Consider the following 17405-nt stretch of genomic DNA (forward strand, 5'->3'; position numbering starts at 1 on the left):
CTCTCTCTCTTTTTACACTGTTTAATTTATTCTCTTTTGCATCTTTAGGAGAAAGGCCCTTTAAGTGTCCTATTGAAGGCTGCGGTCGGTCCTTTACAACATCAAATATCAGAAAAGTGCACATTAGGACACACACTGGAGAAAGACCTTATTACTGCACAGAACCTGGATGTGGGAGGGCATTTGCCAGCGCAACTAATTATAAAAACCACGTGAGGATACACACAGGTAATGACTGCTGGTGTCTTGCCCTGTTCTTCAAGGCGTCCAGCTCTTCTCTTCCTCCCCATTCACATGAGGAGAAGAGGTTAAGCAGCTCCAAACTTCCTCTGCTGAGCTAACCTGTGATGGCACACGCCTTTAGTCCCAGCAGTAGAAAGGCAGAGCCACCATTGTGTAACTGCCTCAGTGCTTACATGAATGAGGGTCTCTTTTTGATCCCAGAACTACATAAAGGAAGAAAGAGATCAAACTGGGAGGGAAAGATTTAGAATATAAAATGCAGTACTTTTATGTAAGGCTGATCAAGTGTCACAGGTGAGTCAATACAGCCAGTAGGAAGGAGGAATGCTGTGTACATCATAATACCAGCACTAGGCAGCTAGAAAAACAGGATCAGAAGTTCAAGGTCATCTTCAGCTGTATAGTGGGTGTAAGGTCAGCCATAAGTGGACACTTAAAAACAAAGGGAAAAAAAAGGCTTACAGTGAGTGTTCCCATTTTTACTGTTTGGTGCCACCTAGTGGTAGTTTTTGCTGCACCCTAAATAGTAGTTGGGCTGACATTCCAAGTTGTAATTGACAGCCATTTTACTGTTTAGGAAATCACCTGCCTCAGACAGTGGTGGCACTTTAAATCTCTGCCAGTCTAGGCGCTTCCTCTCCCACTGAAGCCAGACAAGGCAGCCCCCCACCCCATACACACACCAATAAATGAACATAATTTTTAAAAGGGGCTGGAGAGAAGTTAAAAGCTGCTCTTTCAGAAGACCCAGACTTGGTTCCTAGCACCCATGTGGAGGCTAAAAACCATCAGTAATTCCACTTCCAGAGAAAATGATTCCCTTCTCTGATCTCTTTTGGGCACTGTACTCAATTGGTACATGGACCTGTATATAGGAAAACACCTATACACATAAATTAAAAAAATGTATTTTTATTTATTTATAAAGTGTGGATGTGGTGCCACATACTTTTAATGCCAGCATTCAAGAGGAAGAGGCTAGAGGATCTCTGAAGGAGAGGCCAGCCTGGTCCATGTACTATGTTCTATGACAGCCAGGAAATACGTAGAAAAACTGTGTCTCAAACAAACCAAAGAAACCTTTGCTGTTTCTGTTTTTTATTTATAAAGGGCTGAATAGATATTCAGTAGTCAAGAGCAAGTACTGTCCCTGCAGAGGTCCTGAGTTTGGTTCCCAACACTCACATCCTATCAGGTGGCTCACAACTGCGGGAAATTCAGGGGGATATGACGCCCTCTTCTGGCTTCTTTGGGCACCTGCACTCACGTGCACACACGTACACAGAGACACGCATGTGCACATAATTTTTCCTTAATTTACAAGGAGAGTTAAAGATTAGTTTGTAACTCTTCCTGACACCTAGCCCAAAACTAAAAGCTGTGGTTAAACACTATAGTATCAGGTACTGTGATGGGCTATGGGCTACACAGTTGCCTCACTTGATAAACATTTATCATATAAGTGCTGTAGAACCAGATAATGTGATGGGCTGCAGAGCTGCCTTCCTTGATAAGCACTTGCCATACAAGTATACAAGCACCCATAGAAAAAGCTGAGCACAGCAAAATGTGCTTGTTATCCTATCTTTGAGGAGGCAATGGCAGGAGGTCAGCTAATCTGCTCAAATCAGTGAATTTCAGGTTTAGGAACAGATGGAGTCAGGCCCGGTGGCACACATATTTAATCACACTGTAATCCATACCGGCTTGGGACACACTCTACTCTTGAACTCACAGAGACCTGAACTCTGGTCCTTTGGAAAAGAAGCAAGCACCCTTAACCACTGAACCATCTCTCCAGCTACTCAGACAGTAGTACTTTTAAGCCAAGTTAAAATCATAGGGAATTTTTCATATGTGCTATTTCATCTGAGGATGAAAAGGGACACCTCACACACACTCCCCTGTGCTAGGGATTGAGTTTTGCATCATGTCTGCTAAGCACGTGCTAGGCCACTGGGTTATCTTGACAGATGATTTGCCTGTTGATTTTTTTTTAGAAGTCCTACCCTTCAGCTGTGGAGTAACTTTGTCTACCTATGTAAAAACTGACCTTTTTGTGTGTCTTCCTTCCTTAGGAGAAAAGCCATATGTCTGTACAGTTCCTGGGTGTGACAAACGGTTTACAGAATATTCCAGTTTGTATAAACACCATGTCGTTCACACACACTCTAAACCATACAACTGTAACCACTGTGGGAAGACATACAAACAGATCTCCACCCTGGCCATGCACAAACGGACAGCCCACAACGACACAGAGCCCATTGAGGAGGAGCAGGAGGCCTTCTTTGAGCCTTCTCCAGGTGAGCGCCTAACACTTCACATCTGTTTGTGAGCATACAGCACTATCTTCTCCAATGCTGCCATTTCATCTGCGTAATTGTTCAAACCTGATTCTGCACATGCTGCAGAAAGACACCGGTGCTCTGCCTTGTGGAAGAGGGAGAACTTAGTGTCTTCTGGGAGAGCAGAGAAAGCTCCCTGAAGAAATGTTATGTTCTTGGAAAGATTATGAAGGTGGATGGGGTGAAGGAGGCAAAGAAGCAGTGCCCTGGGGAAGGGAAGGGAAGGGAAGGCGGGGATTTAGAGATGGAAGGAGGGTTTGGCACATGGAAAAGTACATGGCCAGTATGGCAGTTCTGCCTGGGAAATCAAAGACTTCTTTTCTCATTTTTAGCACCTGAATGAAATGTTCAGAAATATTTAAGTTTAAAAAAAAGTTGTTCCTAGGGAAATCCCACCTGCTCAAATGTATCCAGTGCAAGACTGCTCTCTAGCCAAAACCCTCCAAGTCGTCTCACACCTAGGGGCATACACAACTCATCCCAGCAGAGTCTTACTCTGTAGCACAGGCTAGTCTTGAATTTGGAATAGTCTTCCTGCTACAGCCTCCCAAATGCTGGGCTTATAGGCATGAGCCACTGCACCTAGGTAAAGACTGTAAGCTTTCGTTTCACTGGGAGCCATAAGTCCTGAAGACATTGTACAACATGATGACTACAGTTAATAATGACATACTTTATTCTTGAAAGTTGCTAACAAGAAAAAAACAAACAAATATACAACTGCTAAATCCTTTTAATTAGAAAAAAAGACTTTGGGGATTGGGAGATGACACCATTGTTAAAGTGCTGTTCAGGCAGCAAGTGTAAGGACCAGAGTTCAGATCCCCAGACCCCACACAAATGCCTGTTGGAATTTCACCACTAATTCCAGTCTTGGAATTCAGAGATGGTCTCCCTGAGCATGCTGGCTACCTAGACTAGCCATATCAGTGGGTTTAATTGAGAGGCCCTGGCTTGGTGAATAATGTGGAAAGCTATCAAGGTAAACTACTCATGCCAACTCCCAGCCTCTGCATGCACATGCGTACACATCCCAACTACACATGGGGGGAAAAAAGCAGGTTTTAATAATGTCAAATGTCATTTATAAGACATTGTACAGCATGTCTTTAGTCTCCTCCTTATATGTTGATATCTCAGACTATAAGAAGTTTTTCCATTCTGTAAAATGGCCTATAATAGAATATATCTTAAAAGCTATGATTGGCTAGGCAGTGGTTGTGTATGCCTTCATCCTAGCATTCAGGAGGCAGAAGCAGGTCAGCCTAAACTACAAAGTGAGTTCCAGGACAGCCAGGGCTATCATGAGAAACCCTGGAAAAAGCAAACGAACAAACAAAACAAAAAAACCCAATGATGATTACTTTTCAAAAAATAGAGATTTGTGCTTTCTCTGACATGATCTCTGGGTATGTAACCTTTGGGGAAAATGGTATATAAACAACTCTGAAAAGAAAAGGTAAGAACATTACACCTCAGAGACTGTTGCCATCTGAACACACGATAGTTAGACTTGACACTAAAATTCTTCATATACTAATTCTTAAATTAGTAGTACAATATTAAGTTCTTCTTTGAAGAGGGAAAGTTTTCCTTTCTTCCTTGCTCCGTGGGGGCTGGCCAGCATTGAGAAGAGAGAGGTCAGTGATCTTCCTGGTCAGTCACCCACTCTAGTAGCTCTGCTGCTGAAATTGTTGTTCACTTGCTGGTTTTTTGTGGAAGAAAAAAGTACCTGAACTGGATGGAGTCACTTAGTAAATGATTAACCCCAGCTCAGAGAGTCATCAACTGCAGAGCCAATGCATAGTCTTTACACAGTGACGTCATTGTGTACTTATAGATTGCTCATTCACATGTTAAAAGACTGAGTAGGTTAGTAGGTTGTGTGTACAAGCCATTCTGGTTTTGTGGTTAATGTTTATAGACTCTTTTGTTACCTTCATGAGTCGGAAGTGTGACTTCAGGAGCTTGATACAGACTTTCCCTGCCAAGAGGGCAAATCTCTCTGCATATAATTTTCCCTCTCTCTCTGTCCCCGTACATATGTGCACAGTGTCGCATAATCATCACATCTAAGTGTAAAGGAGAGGCCTCCACAAATCAGAACACTTGAAGTTGATGGATAGGGTTGGGTTGGGTTGGGTTGGGTTGGGTTTGGTGTGATTTGATTTGATTTGGCTTGGCCTGCCAGATGTGAAGATAGACTCATTAAGAAAAGGTTCTGAAACTGTTTTCAGGGTTTAGAATATAAAAGTAGGGTTTTGCTTTTTGTTTATTTTTTTGAGACAAGGTTTTGTACAACCTAGATTGGCCTTGAATACCTTGTGTAGCCAAGGCTGCCCTTGAACTACTTCCTCTTTCCAAGGCATCCACTACCATGCCTAGCTCTCAGTTCTGTTCCATGTTTAAAATCTCTAATGTTGTCTAAATAGGTTGGTTGTTCAAGTAAATTATTCATTTATTTTAAACAGGTCAAGGTGATGATGTTCTTAAAGGGCCCCAGATCACATATGTCACAGGTGTAGAAGGAGAGGACATTGTATCTACACAAGTAGCCACAGTAACCCAGTCTGGGTTGAGTCAACAAGTCACACTCATATCACAGGATGGAACTCAACATGTAAGTATCTACTAACAGCCAGGGAAGTGAAATATTTTTCTGCACCTGGAATTGAAAGACAGGCTGGGTGCCCCTGGAGGAAACCCTTGAGTAGCAAAGCATGATGTTTGGGCTGAAGCCTCTAGAGCAGTGGTCCTCAGCTTTCCTAATGCTGCCACCCCTTAATACAGCTCCTCATGCTGTGCTGCCCCCAACCACAATGTTATTTTCGTTGCTACTTCATAACCATAATTTTACTACTGTTATGAATTGTAATGTGCTTTCTAATAGTCTTAGGGGACATCTATGAAAGTGTCTTTCGATCCCAAAGGGGTCACAACCCACAGGTTGAGAGCTACAGATCTTTTGTGGTCTGCTGAAAAGAACTGTCTGAAGTAGTAACAGTTGAGGGTATTTGTATCCATGTAGGGTTTAGGCCCTAGTCTGATCTGCCACAGGGCATGGCCTCTTGGGGAGGCAGAACTTGGGTAGTTCGACTGTGCTTATCCCTGCCGCATTTGCTTCACAGCCAGTAGGGTGCTGGAATTGTATGGAAGCACAGAGATGTGGGAATGCTGAAGCTGATGGGGTCTGGTGGGGGCAGGCGTGGTGGCAGTTGTAGCTGGGAGCACAGGAAGCCCTTCAACAGGAGATGAGGCTGTGACTCTGTAAGTGAAGGCCTTCTTCTTCGTGGCTTCCCACAGCTGATCTTGATGAAAAGAGGCAGTCCATGGTTCCAAACAGTTTATTGTCATGACAGAAAATGCATGTATAAAACCATACTCCGCTTCTCAGGATGGGCCTGAGATTAAATACCTTTTGCAGGGAGGAATGTCTGGGAAGGGAAGCTTACTGGCTAAGCCCTCCTGGCCTCTAGGTACCTCATTAGCATGGTGAGAAGCATGGAACATGTTCGAAGTCAGGAATCTGACAGGGAGCTAGGAGCCATCTAAGCCTCAGATATGTGCCCACCAAGTCTCCAGGTCTCAACCTGCTCTACCTTACCAAACTTTCTGGCATGGTTTTACGTCCCACATGTCCATAGAATCCAAATGGCTTTAGTTGGTGTGGGCTTTAAAAGATTGTGAGCTTCAAAAGTACTGTGTCTTGACTGGAGAGATAGTACAGCAGTTAAGAGCACTGACTGCTCTTCCAGGGGTCCTAAGTTCAATTCCCAGAACTCACATGGTGGCTTATAACTGCCTATAATGGAATATAATGCCATCTTCTGGTGTGCAGACATGTATATATAAACAAAATTCTCAAGTACATAAAAAAAATAATTTTTTTAAAGTAATGGGTCTTGCTAGGTGTGGTGGTAAGTGACTTTAATCCCAGCACTCCTGAGGCAGGCGAGTCTCAGTGAGTTCCATCCCAGCCTGTTCTACAGGTGAGACCCTGTCTCAAACAAGCAGAAGCAATGGGTCTAGGTGAAGCATAGCACAGGGTAGGTCTGGGACTTGGCAGCTGATTAAATTCAGGAATGAAGATGAGAAATCCTAAGAGCATTGACTGAGGTGATGAGGACATGATGACATCATCCAGGGAAGTAAGTTAAAGAACGCCTGTAAAATTTGCATACCAGAGCAGTTTTTCTTACCAGAAACCATCGGTGTTGAGATGGCTTCATCGAGCCGGGTTGATTCAGTAAGAATCTTGATTTTCTCTGAGGAAGAGTGGTAGAATGGATATCCTCTGAGAACTAAATGTGGCATTTTTTTGTAGGTGCCAGTAACCTAAAATAACTCAGCTTTGATGTGATTTTTAAAGCATTTGCTAGAGTTGTTTTAGTTTTGGGAAAAAGGGGAAAAAGAGGCAGATGGATTATGGGGATATCTCTCCCTCCTGTGTTCTGTCTTCCATGGGAAACCTTCTTCCTGCCCATCTGTATTAGAGCTTGCCTTCTAGAGTCAGTATACTTTTTGAGTTTTATTTAATATTGGGATTTGGTTTGGTTTGATGGCTTTTACACAAACCATCCTGGCCTAGACTTCTGTGTAGACCAGGACTTGAACTTACGGAAATCTTCCTGCCTCACTTCCCAAGGTCTGAAGTTGCAGGTGTGCTACCACACTCTACCTTTCTTTCTTTTCATAACTTGTCTTTTTAAAACAGAGTTTCATGTAGATCAAGCTGGCCTGGAATACTCATTCTACTCCCCCACCCCTCGGTTTTTTGAGACAGGGTTTTTGGTATTTTGAGACAGTAGTGAGGCAGGCGGATTTCTGACTTCGAGGCCAGCCTGGTCTACGGAGTGAGTTCCAGGACAGCCAAGGCTATACAGAGAAACCTGTCTCGGAAGAGAGAGAGAGAGAGAGAGAGAGAGAGAGAGAGAGAGAGAGAGAGAGAGAGACAGTAGTGGTTGGCATGTCAGATGCAGATTTGACATGATAGAATGATAGAAGATAGGATTTAAAAGTTTGTAAAGAAGTTGGAAGGTGAAGTACACACAGAAAATTTGGAACATGGGGAACAGAGATTTCAGCAGCGTGCAAGGTGTCAAGCTAGAGATGGCTAGAGAAGGAAGAGTTAGGCCCTGTGAAGATACACAATTACAGCAGAAGTGGGGGAGTAGTGGCTGACAGCTGTAACCTCAGTAAGCAAGAAACTGAGGCAGGAGGATTACTGCACTATTCCAAGCCAGTATGGGAAACAGAAAGACCCTGTCTAAAACACAAATACAAAAACCAACCAGACATAGACTTGTCTGATGAATGAAAGATTATATTCCATTGCATGGTTGATTTTCTCCCACAGAGGAGGCTTGTGTGAATGATTAGGCTCTGTCCTTAGTTAAGATTGTCACATGTAACAGGAAATATTGACTGGTTTGTAAAATGCACTGTTTTTGCAGGTCAACATATCTCAAGCTGACATGCAGGCCATTGGCAACACCATCACCATGGTAACACAGGATGGCACACCCATCACAGTCCCCACTCACGATGCAGTTATCTCCTCAGCAGGAACACACTCTGTTGCCATGGTCACTGCTGAGGGCACAGAAGGACAGCAGGTAATTGCTTTTGTTCACTGTTAGTCAGCACATTCATCTACGGCAAAACTTGCTTAGAAGCTGGGCTATACATTCTTATTTAGAGATGTGAACTTCAGGCTGACCCCCAGTTTATAACTTCTTTAGCTAATTAGTCCCTGGAGTTATTTTTTTCTCCATCTATAAATAGGAGTTATAGTTACATCAGTACCATAAAGTTAACAGTAGATGAAGTGAGGAACTGGAGAAGCAGCTTAGTGGTTAAGAGTGCTTGCTGCTCTTCCAGAGGACCCAGCACACACACTAAGCAACTTACAACTGCCTAAAATCCAGCTGGCCTCCAAGGGCACCCACATATACACAGCATATACGTCCACAAACACAAACATATTAAAAATAAATTTAAAGCACACACATACAGCTAGGCATACAGGTGCATGCCTTTAGTCCCAGCACTTGAGAGGCAGAGGCAAGTTGAGGTTGAGACTAGCCTGGTGTGCAGAGCAATTTCCAGGCCAGCTAGGGTTGCACAGAGAGACCTTGTTTAAAAACCAAACAAGCAAATAAACAAAACCACCACCAAAAAAGGGCTGGAGAGGTGGCTCAGTGGTTAAGATCACTGGCTGTTGTTCTAGGGGACCTGGTTCAAGTCTCAGCAACCACATGGCAACTAATAACTGTCTGTGACTCTCGTTCCAGGGCATCTCTTGCCCTCTTCTGGCCTCTCCAGGCAGGAAGCATGTGTCTGTATGTGCAGTCAAACACCCATACATGTAAATTAAAAATAAGAGAATTTTAAGCTGTAATTGTGGCTGGGTTAACCTATCGGGTTACAGGCTTCAGGAGATACTACTGAGATCCGTGAGTCTCACTCAGATGGGGACTGTATCTAAGGAGACATTGCTGGTCATCAGTAATGTCACTAATCCTTCCAGGCTCTCCAGTTAGATGCAAGAAGTTAGGTTGATCCACACTCAGAATAAGTAGGCATCTGTGGGGTGCATTAGTTGGCCTTTGTAACTTCCTCAGCACCTACTTTGGGTAACAGAACCTAGAGAGGCTTCGTCTCCCTAGAGTTAGACATAGCAGATCCATTTCCCAGTATCTTGTAACTGTTTTGCCATTGGCATGCTTCATGATTGTAGTTAAGTCACTTCTCCCTGAGCCTTCACCTTCTCAAATGAGAGTGTAGCCTGGACAGGGCATATGCCCTTTTCCAGCAGTGTCTACACAACTGATCCCCAACACAAAATGGACTAACCTCTTTCAGTTATAGATATAATTATTCATGTGTGTTTTGTTCATTTTGCTTCATTTAAGGTTGCAATTGTCGCTCAAGACCTGGCAGCATTTCATACAGCCTCTTCAGAAATGGGACACCAACAACATAGCCATCATTTAGTAACTACAGAAACCAGACCTCTGACCTTAGTGGCAACGTCCAATGGCACCCAAATTGCAGTTCAGGTGAGTACAGACTAGGTGAGCAGCAGCACTGCTGACAACTCTGGGTCTTACGTGTAACTGTTCTGTGTTTATACCGTGTGCACAATCATCCGGGTGCCTAACATGATATAGTAAATGTAAAACAATTACTCTAATGTAGTTGATCTCAAAAGACCAGAAGCTGGGCAGTAGTGGCATGCACTGTTAACCCCAGCACTCAGGATGTAGAGGCAGGGTGATCTCAGTGCGTTCCAGGACAGCCAGGGCCATGTAGAGTCCCTTCCTCAGACAAGCAAAATAAACCACCAACATGGGCTGGGGTGTAGCTCGGCTGGTAGAGTGCTTGTTTGGCAGGCTCTGGGCTCTGTCCCGAGCACCATAGAAGCCAGGCCTGGTGGCCTAGGCCTCTAATCTGAACACTCAGGAAGTGAAGTCAGGAAGACCAGAAGTCGAAGCTCACTTGCCTAGGCCTTACTCAAAACATAAGCTAGCATTGTTCCTCACCACCTTTGCTTTGCATATTCTTAGAGAATTTATAGCAAGAGAAAAAATTGTTAGACATGTGTCTTTTTATGTACCCAGCCAGCCATCTTCACTGTCAAGATGGAGTCTAATGAGACAGGTTTCTATAAAGCACAAGGGAGCAACTCCTTGTAGGAGAACCTTCTGTAAACAGAGCGCCCACATCACCTCACTACAAATGAGACATGTTAGAAAGACTAGAAAGACCCTAGTTCCCAGTAGAGAATATAAAATCCCACATGCCAGATGCAGCTACCCTCTGAAGAGGGTAAATGGTGGCTCGTTTTGTTTACTTGATAAACAGGGAAACTCTAGCCATTGGTTAACTTTCTTTAGTTTGTGGGTATAGAACCTAGCTGCTGAGAAATCACTCCATTGCCTGTGGTGACTTAGCATTTGAAGAACTTACATATGCTCCATTGATCTCACATGTACAAGTTTTGATTTTATGTTATTAATGATCAAGTTAACAGTAACATTTCAGCAACCCAAGCATCAGAATTACAGAGAGCAATTGCAAATCTACCATTTAACAATTCTCTGATGTTACTCAGGTTAGGACTTTGGATTATTAATGATTGGATTATTAATGATTAATTAATGTGTGTTCTGGTTTCAGCTTGGAGAGCAGCCCTCTCTGGAAGAAGCTATCAGAATAGCATCTAGGATCCAACAAGGAGAGACGCCAGGGTTGGATGATTAATGCTCAGAACCACAGAGCAATAAAACAGGAGGAAGGAGCCTTTCATCTCTGGCGGCAGAACCCCCGAAGCCCGGCCCAGCAGAGCAGAAGTTCCATTCCTGAAGCACTGGACACATTTTTATGCAAGAGTAGAGAACATTTTCTTCTTGACACTTTTGTGTACATAGCCCCTGGAATTAATTCTCAACGTGATTCATTGTGTACAAGGAAGAACGAAATGAGGACCCTGCAGCAGTTTTCCATGTTACTCTTGTGAAATCCACCCGTAAGATCAGCGAAGTCTTAACACAGTCGAGATGAGCTTTTAAAGTACTATGAAAAAAAAAAAAAAGGCTTTATCTAATGTGCAGAAGGTTCTACATGTGAAACAATCATAGCTCCAAAGCCATCACAGAAAATAAAGGATGCAAGCCTTCAGATGTCCCTCCAGTTAATGTCTGGATTTTTTGTCCTACACACCCATTTTTATTTGTATTTCAAGGTTTGAAGACTTCATTTATAGTGTCCATTCCTGTTACATAACACTTCTTCAAGATAAAATGCTGATTATTTTAGCATTACATTGGATTATGTATAAAATTACAAAGTTTGGTTATTTTAAATTAAAACATTAAATCCAGTGTTTGAAGCTGGGAATGGTAGCATGTGCCTGTAATCTCAGCATTAAAGACCTGAGGCAGGAGGAGTACATGAATTTGAGACTGGTCTGGGCTATGTGGTGAATTCCAGGCCAATCTGAACTACAGAGTAAATACTTTCTCAAAAACAAAGTATATCCATTGTTTGGGTTGTTAAAGATTCTATTCAGCCTTCTGATTTTTTTGCTACTGTTTTTTATGATAATCAACTATGAGAGTTTCCCACGGGTCTGGCCTAGGCTTATAGTTCTATGGCTGAGAATGGATTTACTCCAAGAAACTGGGTTAGTGAGTTGTGTAAATTATTTATTTTTGCTCCTAAGCTTTTGTTTTAAAGCTTATTTACCTTAAAGTTTATTATTGACTTTGAATACAGCAGTTTTTAAAACAATACTTTTTGTTTGTTTCATTAAGTTGTTCTGGTGTTGGGGATTGTTGAACAGGGATCCAGTGTAACAACATAACCCTGTACACATGGGCCAAGAGTGTATTCTACATAGGCACAGAACAAACACTGCTCTATATAGTTCTGTGTGTGTGACAGTCTTATGAAAAGTTAAGATTTATTGTCTCCAACTTACCTAGGCTTGGCAGTTTTAGAAGGCAAGGCAAGCCAACATTGGACAGCCAGGGTGTCTTGCCTCCATGTCCAGTATGGGTTTTATACTATAGCTCAGTATCCTGGAATGGTAAATCCTTGAAGCAGATGTTGTCAAGATGACTTGTTTGATAGCTTCTGTTTGCTAGTAGCAAGAATCGAAAGGCTTATCTGGGCAGTGGTGACTCATGCCATTGATTTCAGCACGTGGGAGGCAGAGGCAGGCGGATCCTTTATATCCACCTAGAGTCAGATTCCAAGGTACGTCACTCCATCCCACGCCCCCTGCCGGCTGCACTGAACAGTGCTAAGCTGGACAGTTCTGATAAGTCCTGTTATCCAGAGCTTAATAAAGAAGGCTCCCTACTTATACCCAGAGAAAGTGGGGCATAGGTTGCTGTCCTTTGTTCCCAACCCATCTAGTGTCTTCTAGCAAGGTACCATGCTCCTTCAGGGTGTCAGAAGCAGCAGAAAGGAGTTCTCCCAAAAATAAATCCTCCAAAGGTACATGAGGAAAACAGGAGTGCAAGTCAGCAAATGGCAGCCTCATGCCTGTGTGGTAAGATCCAGGCAGGGCCGAGGCCCCCAACAAATCCTGTGGCAAACCCAGGAAATCAACAGCCCAGAGGGTGAAAGTGCTTATCATGAAACTGGATAACCAGACCTCCATCACCCACATGCACAGACACAAGCATACACACATGCACACAATTTTGCGATTTTTTTATGGGTTTTTTGCCTGCATGTGTATCTGTGTACTGTATGTGGTGCCCATGGAGACCAGAAGATGCCTTTTTTTTTTTATAAATTCTTTTTTTTTTAAAGATTTATTTATTTATTATATGTGAGTACACTGTAGCTGTCTTCAGACACACCAGAAGAGGGCATCAGATCTCATTACAGATGGTTGTGAGCCACCATGTGGTTGCTGGGATTTGAACTCAGGACCTCTGGAAGAGCAGTCAGTGCTCTTAACCACTGAGCCATCTCTCCAGCCCCCCCCCCCCTTTTTTTTTTAAACTGGAGTTACAAACATGATTGTGAGCCACCATGTGGGTGCTGGGAATTGAACCTAGGTTCTCCAAAGAGCAGTCAGTGCTCTTGCTGAGTCTCTCCAGCCCCCTAATTAGTTAATTTACAAAGAGGGAAGGACAGTTGCCTACAGTTTGTGTTCCACATGATTGCCACAAGGCTCAAGTCTTGGGGGAGGAAGGGTACAAAGCAAGTCCAGGACAGCCAGGAGTATTACACAGAGAAAAGAAAAGTTACATGTATGTGTGTGCCCAAGTGTGACTCTGTGCACGTGAGTATAATGTTTGCCCTTGGAGAACTTGGATCCCCTGGAGCTGGAATTGTGGATTTCCTGGTGAGTGTTAGGAACTGAACTCAGGTCTTCTAGAACATACTAATCACTGAGCCATCTCTCCACAACACCTTTTGAAATTCCTACAAATATCTTTTCTTTCTTTTGACTGGGAGGGATTGATGTCCATCAGGCAGTGTTTCCATGTCGTGGGCTTCAGAGTTGTTTACTTCCTTGAGACGTGGATGGCTAGGCAGTACCTCATTATTTTGCTGATAAATGAGTTTTACAATATGGATTGTTTCTTCCATGGGACAGGTTTATTGTGCATTGCAGCAAAGGTCATGATGGGTCAAACTCCCGATACTCTGAGCCTGCTCATTAAAGACTGGCTTCTTCTGCAGTAGTGTCAGGAAGCCCTAGGACTGACTGCAGCCAGGCCTTGTTAAAGAGTAACTCCTTTTGATCCTGGTTGGAGGCAGCAAAGGGTAACTTGAGGAGAGGCCAAGCAGTCTTGTGGAAATTAGCTTAGCACTTGCTTATTCCATCACTACAGAGTGTCACCCACACTCCCCACACAGATTAGCAAGGTCACATTTCTACAGAGGACAAAGGTCATCTGGTAGAGCTGGGTCAGCGCTGAATAGGATTGTTGGAGGGGGAGGATCCCTCTTCTCCAACAAGAGCATAGGGCTGTAGAGTCAGAGAAGTGAAGGAGTGTCCATTGTAGGGGCGCCAGAGGTCCTCAGTGGAGGGAGGCAGGCATAGATGCCAAAGGTAATGTAGATAAACCTGTAACAATACCATGAGCATCTTAAAGGCCTCGGTCTAGGGTTCATTTAAGGACCTTCCCTGGAGACCATGCCTAGGGAAAAGGTTCAAAATGATTGGATTCTCTTTCAATTGCTGCCAATGAACACTAAGTGTGGGGCTCTAGAGATGGCTCAGTGGGTAAGAGCACGTATGCCTGGTGCCAGGAGACGACACTGAGTTTGGTAGAGTGACAGAGGGTTTTGAGGCACCATTGTTGCTGGGAGCTGAACCAAGGGACTTTTTAAAAAAAAGTTTTATTTATTTTATGTATGTGAATACACTGTCACTGTTTTCAGACATCAAATCTCATTACAGATGGTTGTGAGCCACCATGTGGTTGCTGGGAATTGAACTCAGGACCTCTGGAAGAGCAGACAATGCTCTTAACCACTGAGCCATCTCTCTAGCCCACATTTTTTTTTTCCTATTGGTTCCTTTTTCCTTGAGTCCTATCATAAAGCAACATAACACATTTACCAATTTTCTAAAAGAGTTGAATCTAAGTTACAGTCGTGACAGGATGTACCAAACTTAAATTGCCTGTTAATGTTAAGCTATAAAGTCTGGTCTGTGGTAGGTCTCAGGCATACTTTATTCTGCTTGGATCTGTTGGAGGTTCTCTTGCACATCTTTTTGTTTGTCTCCTGAGAATTACATAGTGTTATAAGACAGTCCTACCAGATGTGGGGAAGACACCAAGTGACCCTGGATAAGGAGCTGCCTGTTAAGAACAAAGGCAAAGGAAACAGCCAAGAAGCTTTCCATGTTAACCTTGTGATTTCAGTATGAGATATAAAGGCATTTGTTTTCCTGAAAAACAAGGGGAGATACTAAAAGGCTGTATTTTCCTGGAGGACCAAGGGAAATAGAGTTTGATGCATATGGTAGTTTAGGCTGGACAGGAGAGTGGCACACATTTGGATTTGGGACAGGTTAGACATGTCAAAGTCCCTATTAGCCACCTTGAGAAGGGGAAGGACATTCTCTGAGGGAGACAGGCACCACTTTCAGTGGTTCCTTGATGCCTGGTATGAAGCTCCAAAGCACGTGTATGAGAGTTTGGAGGGGGAAAGTCCCATAGGCACAAAAGAAGGAAAGGGAGAAGGGAGAGTTGGAAGGGGGAGGTAGCAGCAGAGGGGTGACTAGTAACACAGAAGCCAGAGACTGACCAGGGCCTTGAGTGTACACAGAGGAAGGATCATCCAGGATGCTCTTCGGGGCTGAGTTTAAAGAAGACTAGTGTAAAAGGGACTGTATATGTAAGAAAGATGTACATGACATCTTGCTCACAGTTGAGGGTCCTGTGACAAGGCTATGAAGTCTAGCTATCTGGGTGCTGGAGAGATGATTCAGTAGTTAAGAACACTGCTCTTCCAGAGGACCAGGGTTCAACTCCCAGCACCCACATAGTGGCTGTTAACTATCTGTAACTCCAGTCCGACTGGATATGATGCCCTCTTCTGGCCTCCTCGGGCACTCCTCTGGTACACAGGGACATTCATACATATAAAAATAAGTACTTTTTTTTTTAAGGTAAGAAATCTTGGCATTCTTTTCTGGATTACAGGATCCAAGTGTGACCTAATGTGTCTGTCATTCAGTAGCTGGTTTTCCTGGTCTGATCGAAGGCAAGCAAACATTTGTATTACAAAAGAAAATAAATTTCTTTTTGAGAATCAAATTGTGACCACTGTTTCAGAATATACCCTGTGAGTAAGTCAGAAGGGTAAGAGGACCAGGCCCCACTGAAGGTGCAACATCCACCACAGAGGGTCCCCTACAGAGCAACGGAACTCTCCTGTGCTGGGGTGAGACCCAGTTTTACCACACTGACTTCAATGGAGGTATGTTCTAACCTGGAGTGACTCCTGAGACTCGAGGCTATCCCGAACCTACCCATGGACATGAAGCCCAGTTTGCTCTGGGGCCAAACCCAATTGGTCAGGCCAGAGATTGACAAACTAAAACTGGTCACAAATGAGCTGTGAGGGGGCAGTCGGGGTGGGGTAGGTGCTCCCAAATCAGGGAGGGAATAGTGAGGAGAAAGGAGAATGAAAGGGGAGAGTCGGAGTGGTACATGACTTTAATCCTAGCACTTGGGAGACAGACAGTTCAAAGCTAGTATGGTCTACAGAATGAGTTCCAGAATATATATGTGTGTGTGTGTGTGTGGTGTGTATAATGTTTTAAAAAATAACTTGCTTGTGTATGGTATGTGCATACACAAATGCAGGCATCCTAGGACAGAGATGTGTCAGATCCCTCGGAGCAGGAATTACACAGGCAGTTGTTAGCCATCTGATGGGAGTGCTGGGGCTCCAACCCAGGTTCTCTGCAAAAGCAGGACCCCCTTCCCCTGAGCCATCTCTCCAGCCGGGGTTAAGTACATTTCTTCTGTGTGCGCCTGTTGAGAACCACACTAGCCCCACGCTCGGGTGCCAAAAAATGTTGAGGCCTAAGCTGGAGTCCCTGTTCGGGCACCAAAAAATGTCGCAGCCCTCTCCACTCCACGCTTGGCGGCTACTGTATCCCCGTCCAAGCTGCCGCTCCGGTCTGCGGGTCAGGGTTCAGCAAGAGAGAGAGTGAGGGCGGTCGCGAGGAATGGAGACCAGACACAGTGTGTTTCAATCCCGTTTATTCTTCAGTCTCTCTTCCTCTAAGTGTCTTAAGTCCTAAATTCCTAGTCCCTAGTTCCTAGTTCGTAGTCCCTAGTGCCTAGTCCCTAGTGCCTCCAAGTTCCAAGTTACTTCTTCCAAGTGCCTGTTTCTCTGTCTTCTCTCTGCTGTGTTTGATTCTCTCTCTATAGTCTCTGCCTTTTATATGTCTCACTTCTAAACCATGCCTTTTGGTCACACCTTTAATCATGCCCTTAGGTCTTGTCTCTAAATCTGATCTCTACACTTCTAAGTCATACTCTTAAATTACACACCTTTAATCTCACACACCTTTAATCTCACATGCCCAAGGTATCTAAACCAAGATTATCGGAGTGTGCTCAGCTGTTGTAGGCTATTGTAATCCAAGTCTCATGTCAGGGTATATGGCTCAAGATGCCTGCAAAGCTGAGAGCCGCTTTCTGCTAAAAGTCGGCCCCCAACATGCGCCTCTATCACAGCATGCTGAAGCTTAGGACTCTTCCACACTCCCCATCCCACACCTCCCAGCCGCTGGTGCTTGGCAACCACACTTTCTGTTTT

The 17405-nt window shown here is 43.9% G+C and overlaps 2 protein-coding genes and 1 long non-coding RNA gene across 9 annotated transcripts in view; 2 read left to right on the forward strand and 1 right to left on the reverse strand.

Moving 5' to 3' along the window:
- Znf143 (zinc finger protein 143) overlaps positions 1-11885 on the forward strand; it is a 36434-nt gene extending 24549 nt beyond the window's left edge. For all 7 annotated transcript variants that reach the window (XM_034524335.2, XM_034524326.2, XM_076940729.1 and 4 more), the window contains 6 exons: positions 49-228; positions 2322-2549; positions 5063-5211; positions 8045-8206; positions 9506-9652; positions 10773-11885. In XM_034524335.2, coding sequence (XP_034380226.1) covers positions 49-228; positions 2322-2549; positions 5063-5211; positions 8045-8206; positions 9506-9652; positions 10773-10856 — 950 coding nt within the window. In that variant the 3' untranslated portion in view covers positions 10857-11885. The remainder of the gene's footprint in view (positions 1-48; positions 229-2321; positions 2550-5062; positions 5212-8044; positions 8207-9505; positions 9653-10772) is intronic.
- Positions 11101-12278, reverse strand: LOC143443589 (uncharacterized). Its single transcript, XR_013112719.1, has 2 exons — positions 12076-12278; positions 11101-11168 (listed from the first exon to the last, which is right to left on the reverse strand). It is a non-coding gene; the product is annotated as an uncharacterized LOC143443589 (long non-coding RNA).
- A 3619-nt stretch (positions 12279-15897) lies between these two features.
- Positions 15898-17405, forward strand: part of Wee1 (WEE1 G2 checkpoint kinase) — a 46086-nt gene continuing 44578 nt past the window's right edge. Inside the window, exon 1 of the mRNA XM_076940790.1 lies at positions 15898-16052. Coding sequence (XP_076796905.1) covers positions 16047-16052 — 6 coding nt within the window. The 5' untranslated portion in view covers positions 15898-16046. The remainder of the gene's footprint in view (positions 16053-17405) is intronic.

This window comes from Arvicanthis niloticus, chromosome 1 (assembly GCF_011762505.2).
Source record: "Arvicanthis niloticus isolate mArvNil1 chromosome 1, mArvNil1.pat.X, whole genome shotgun sequence".
Lineage (NCBI taxonomy): Eukaryota > Metazoa > Chordata > Mammalia > Rodentia > Muridae > Arvicanthis > Arvicanthis niloticus.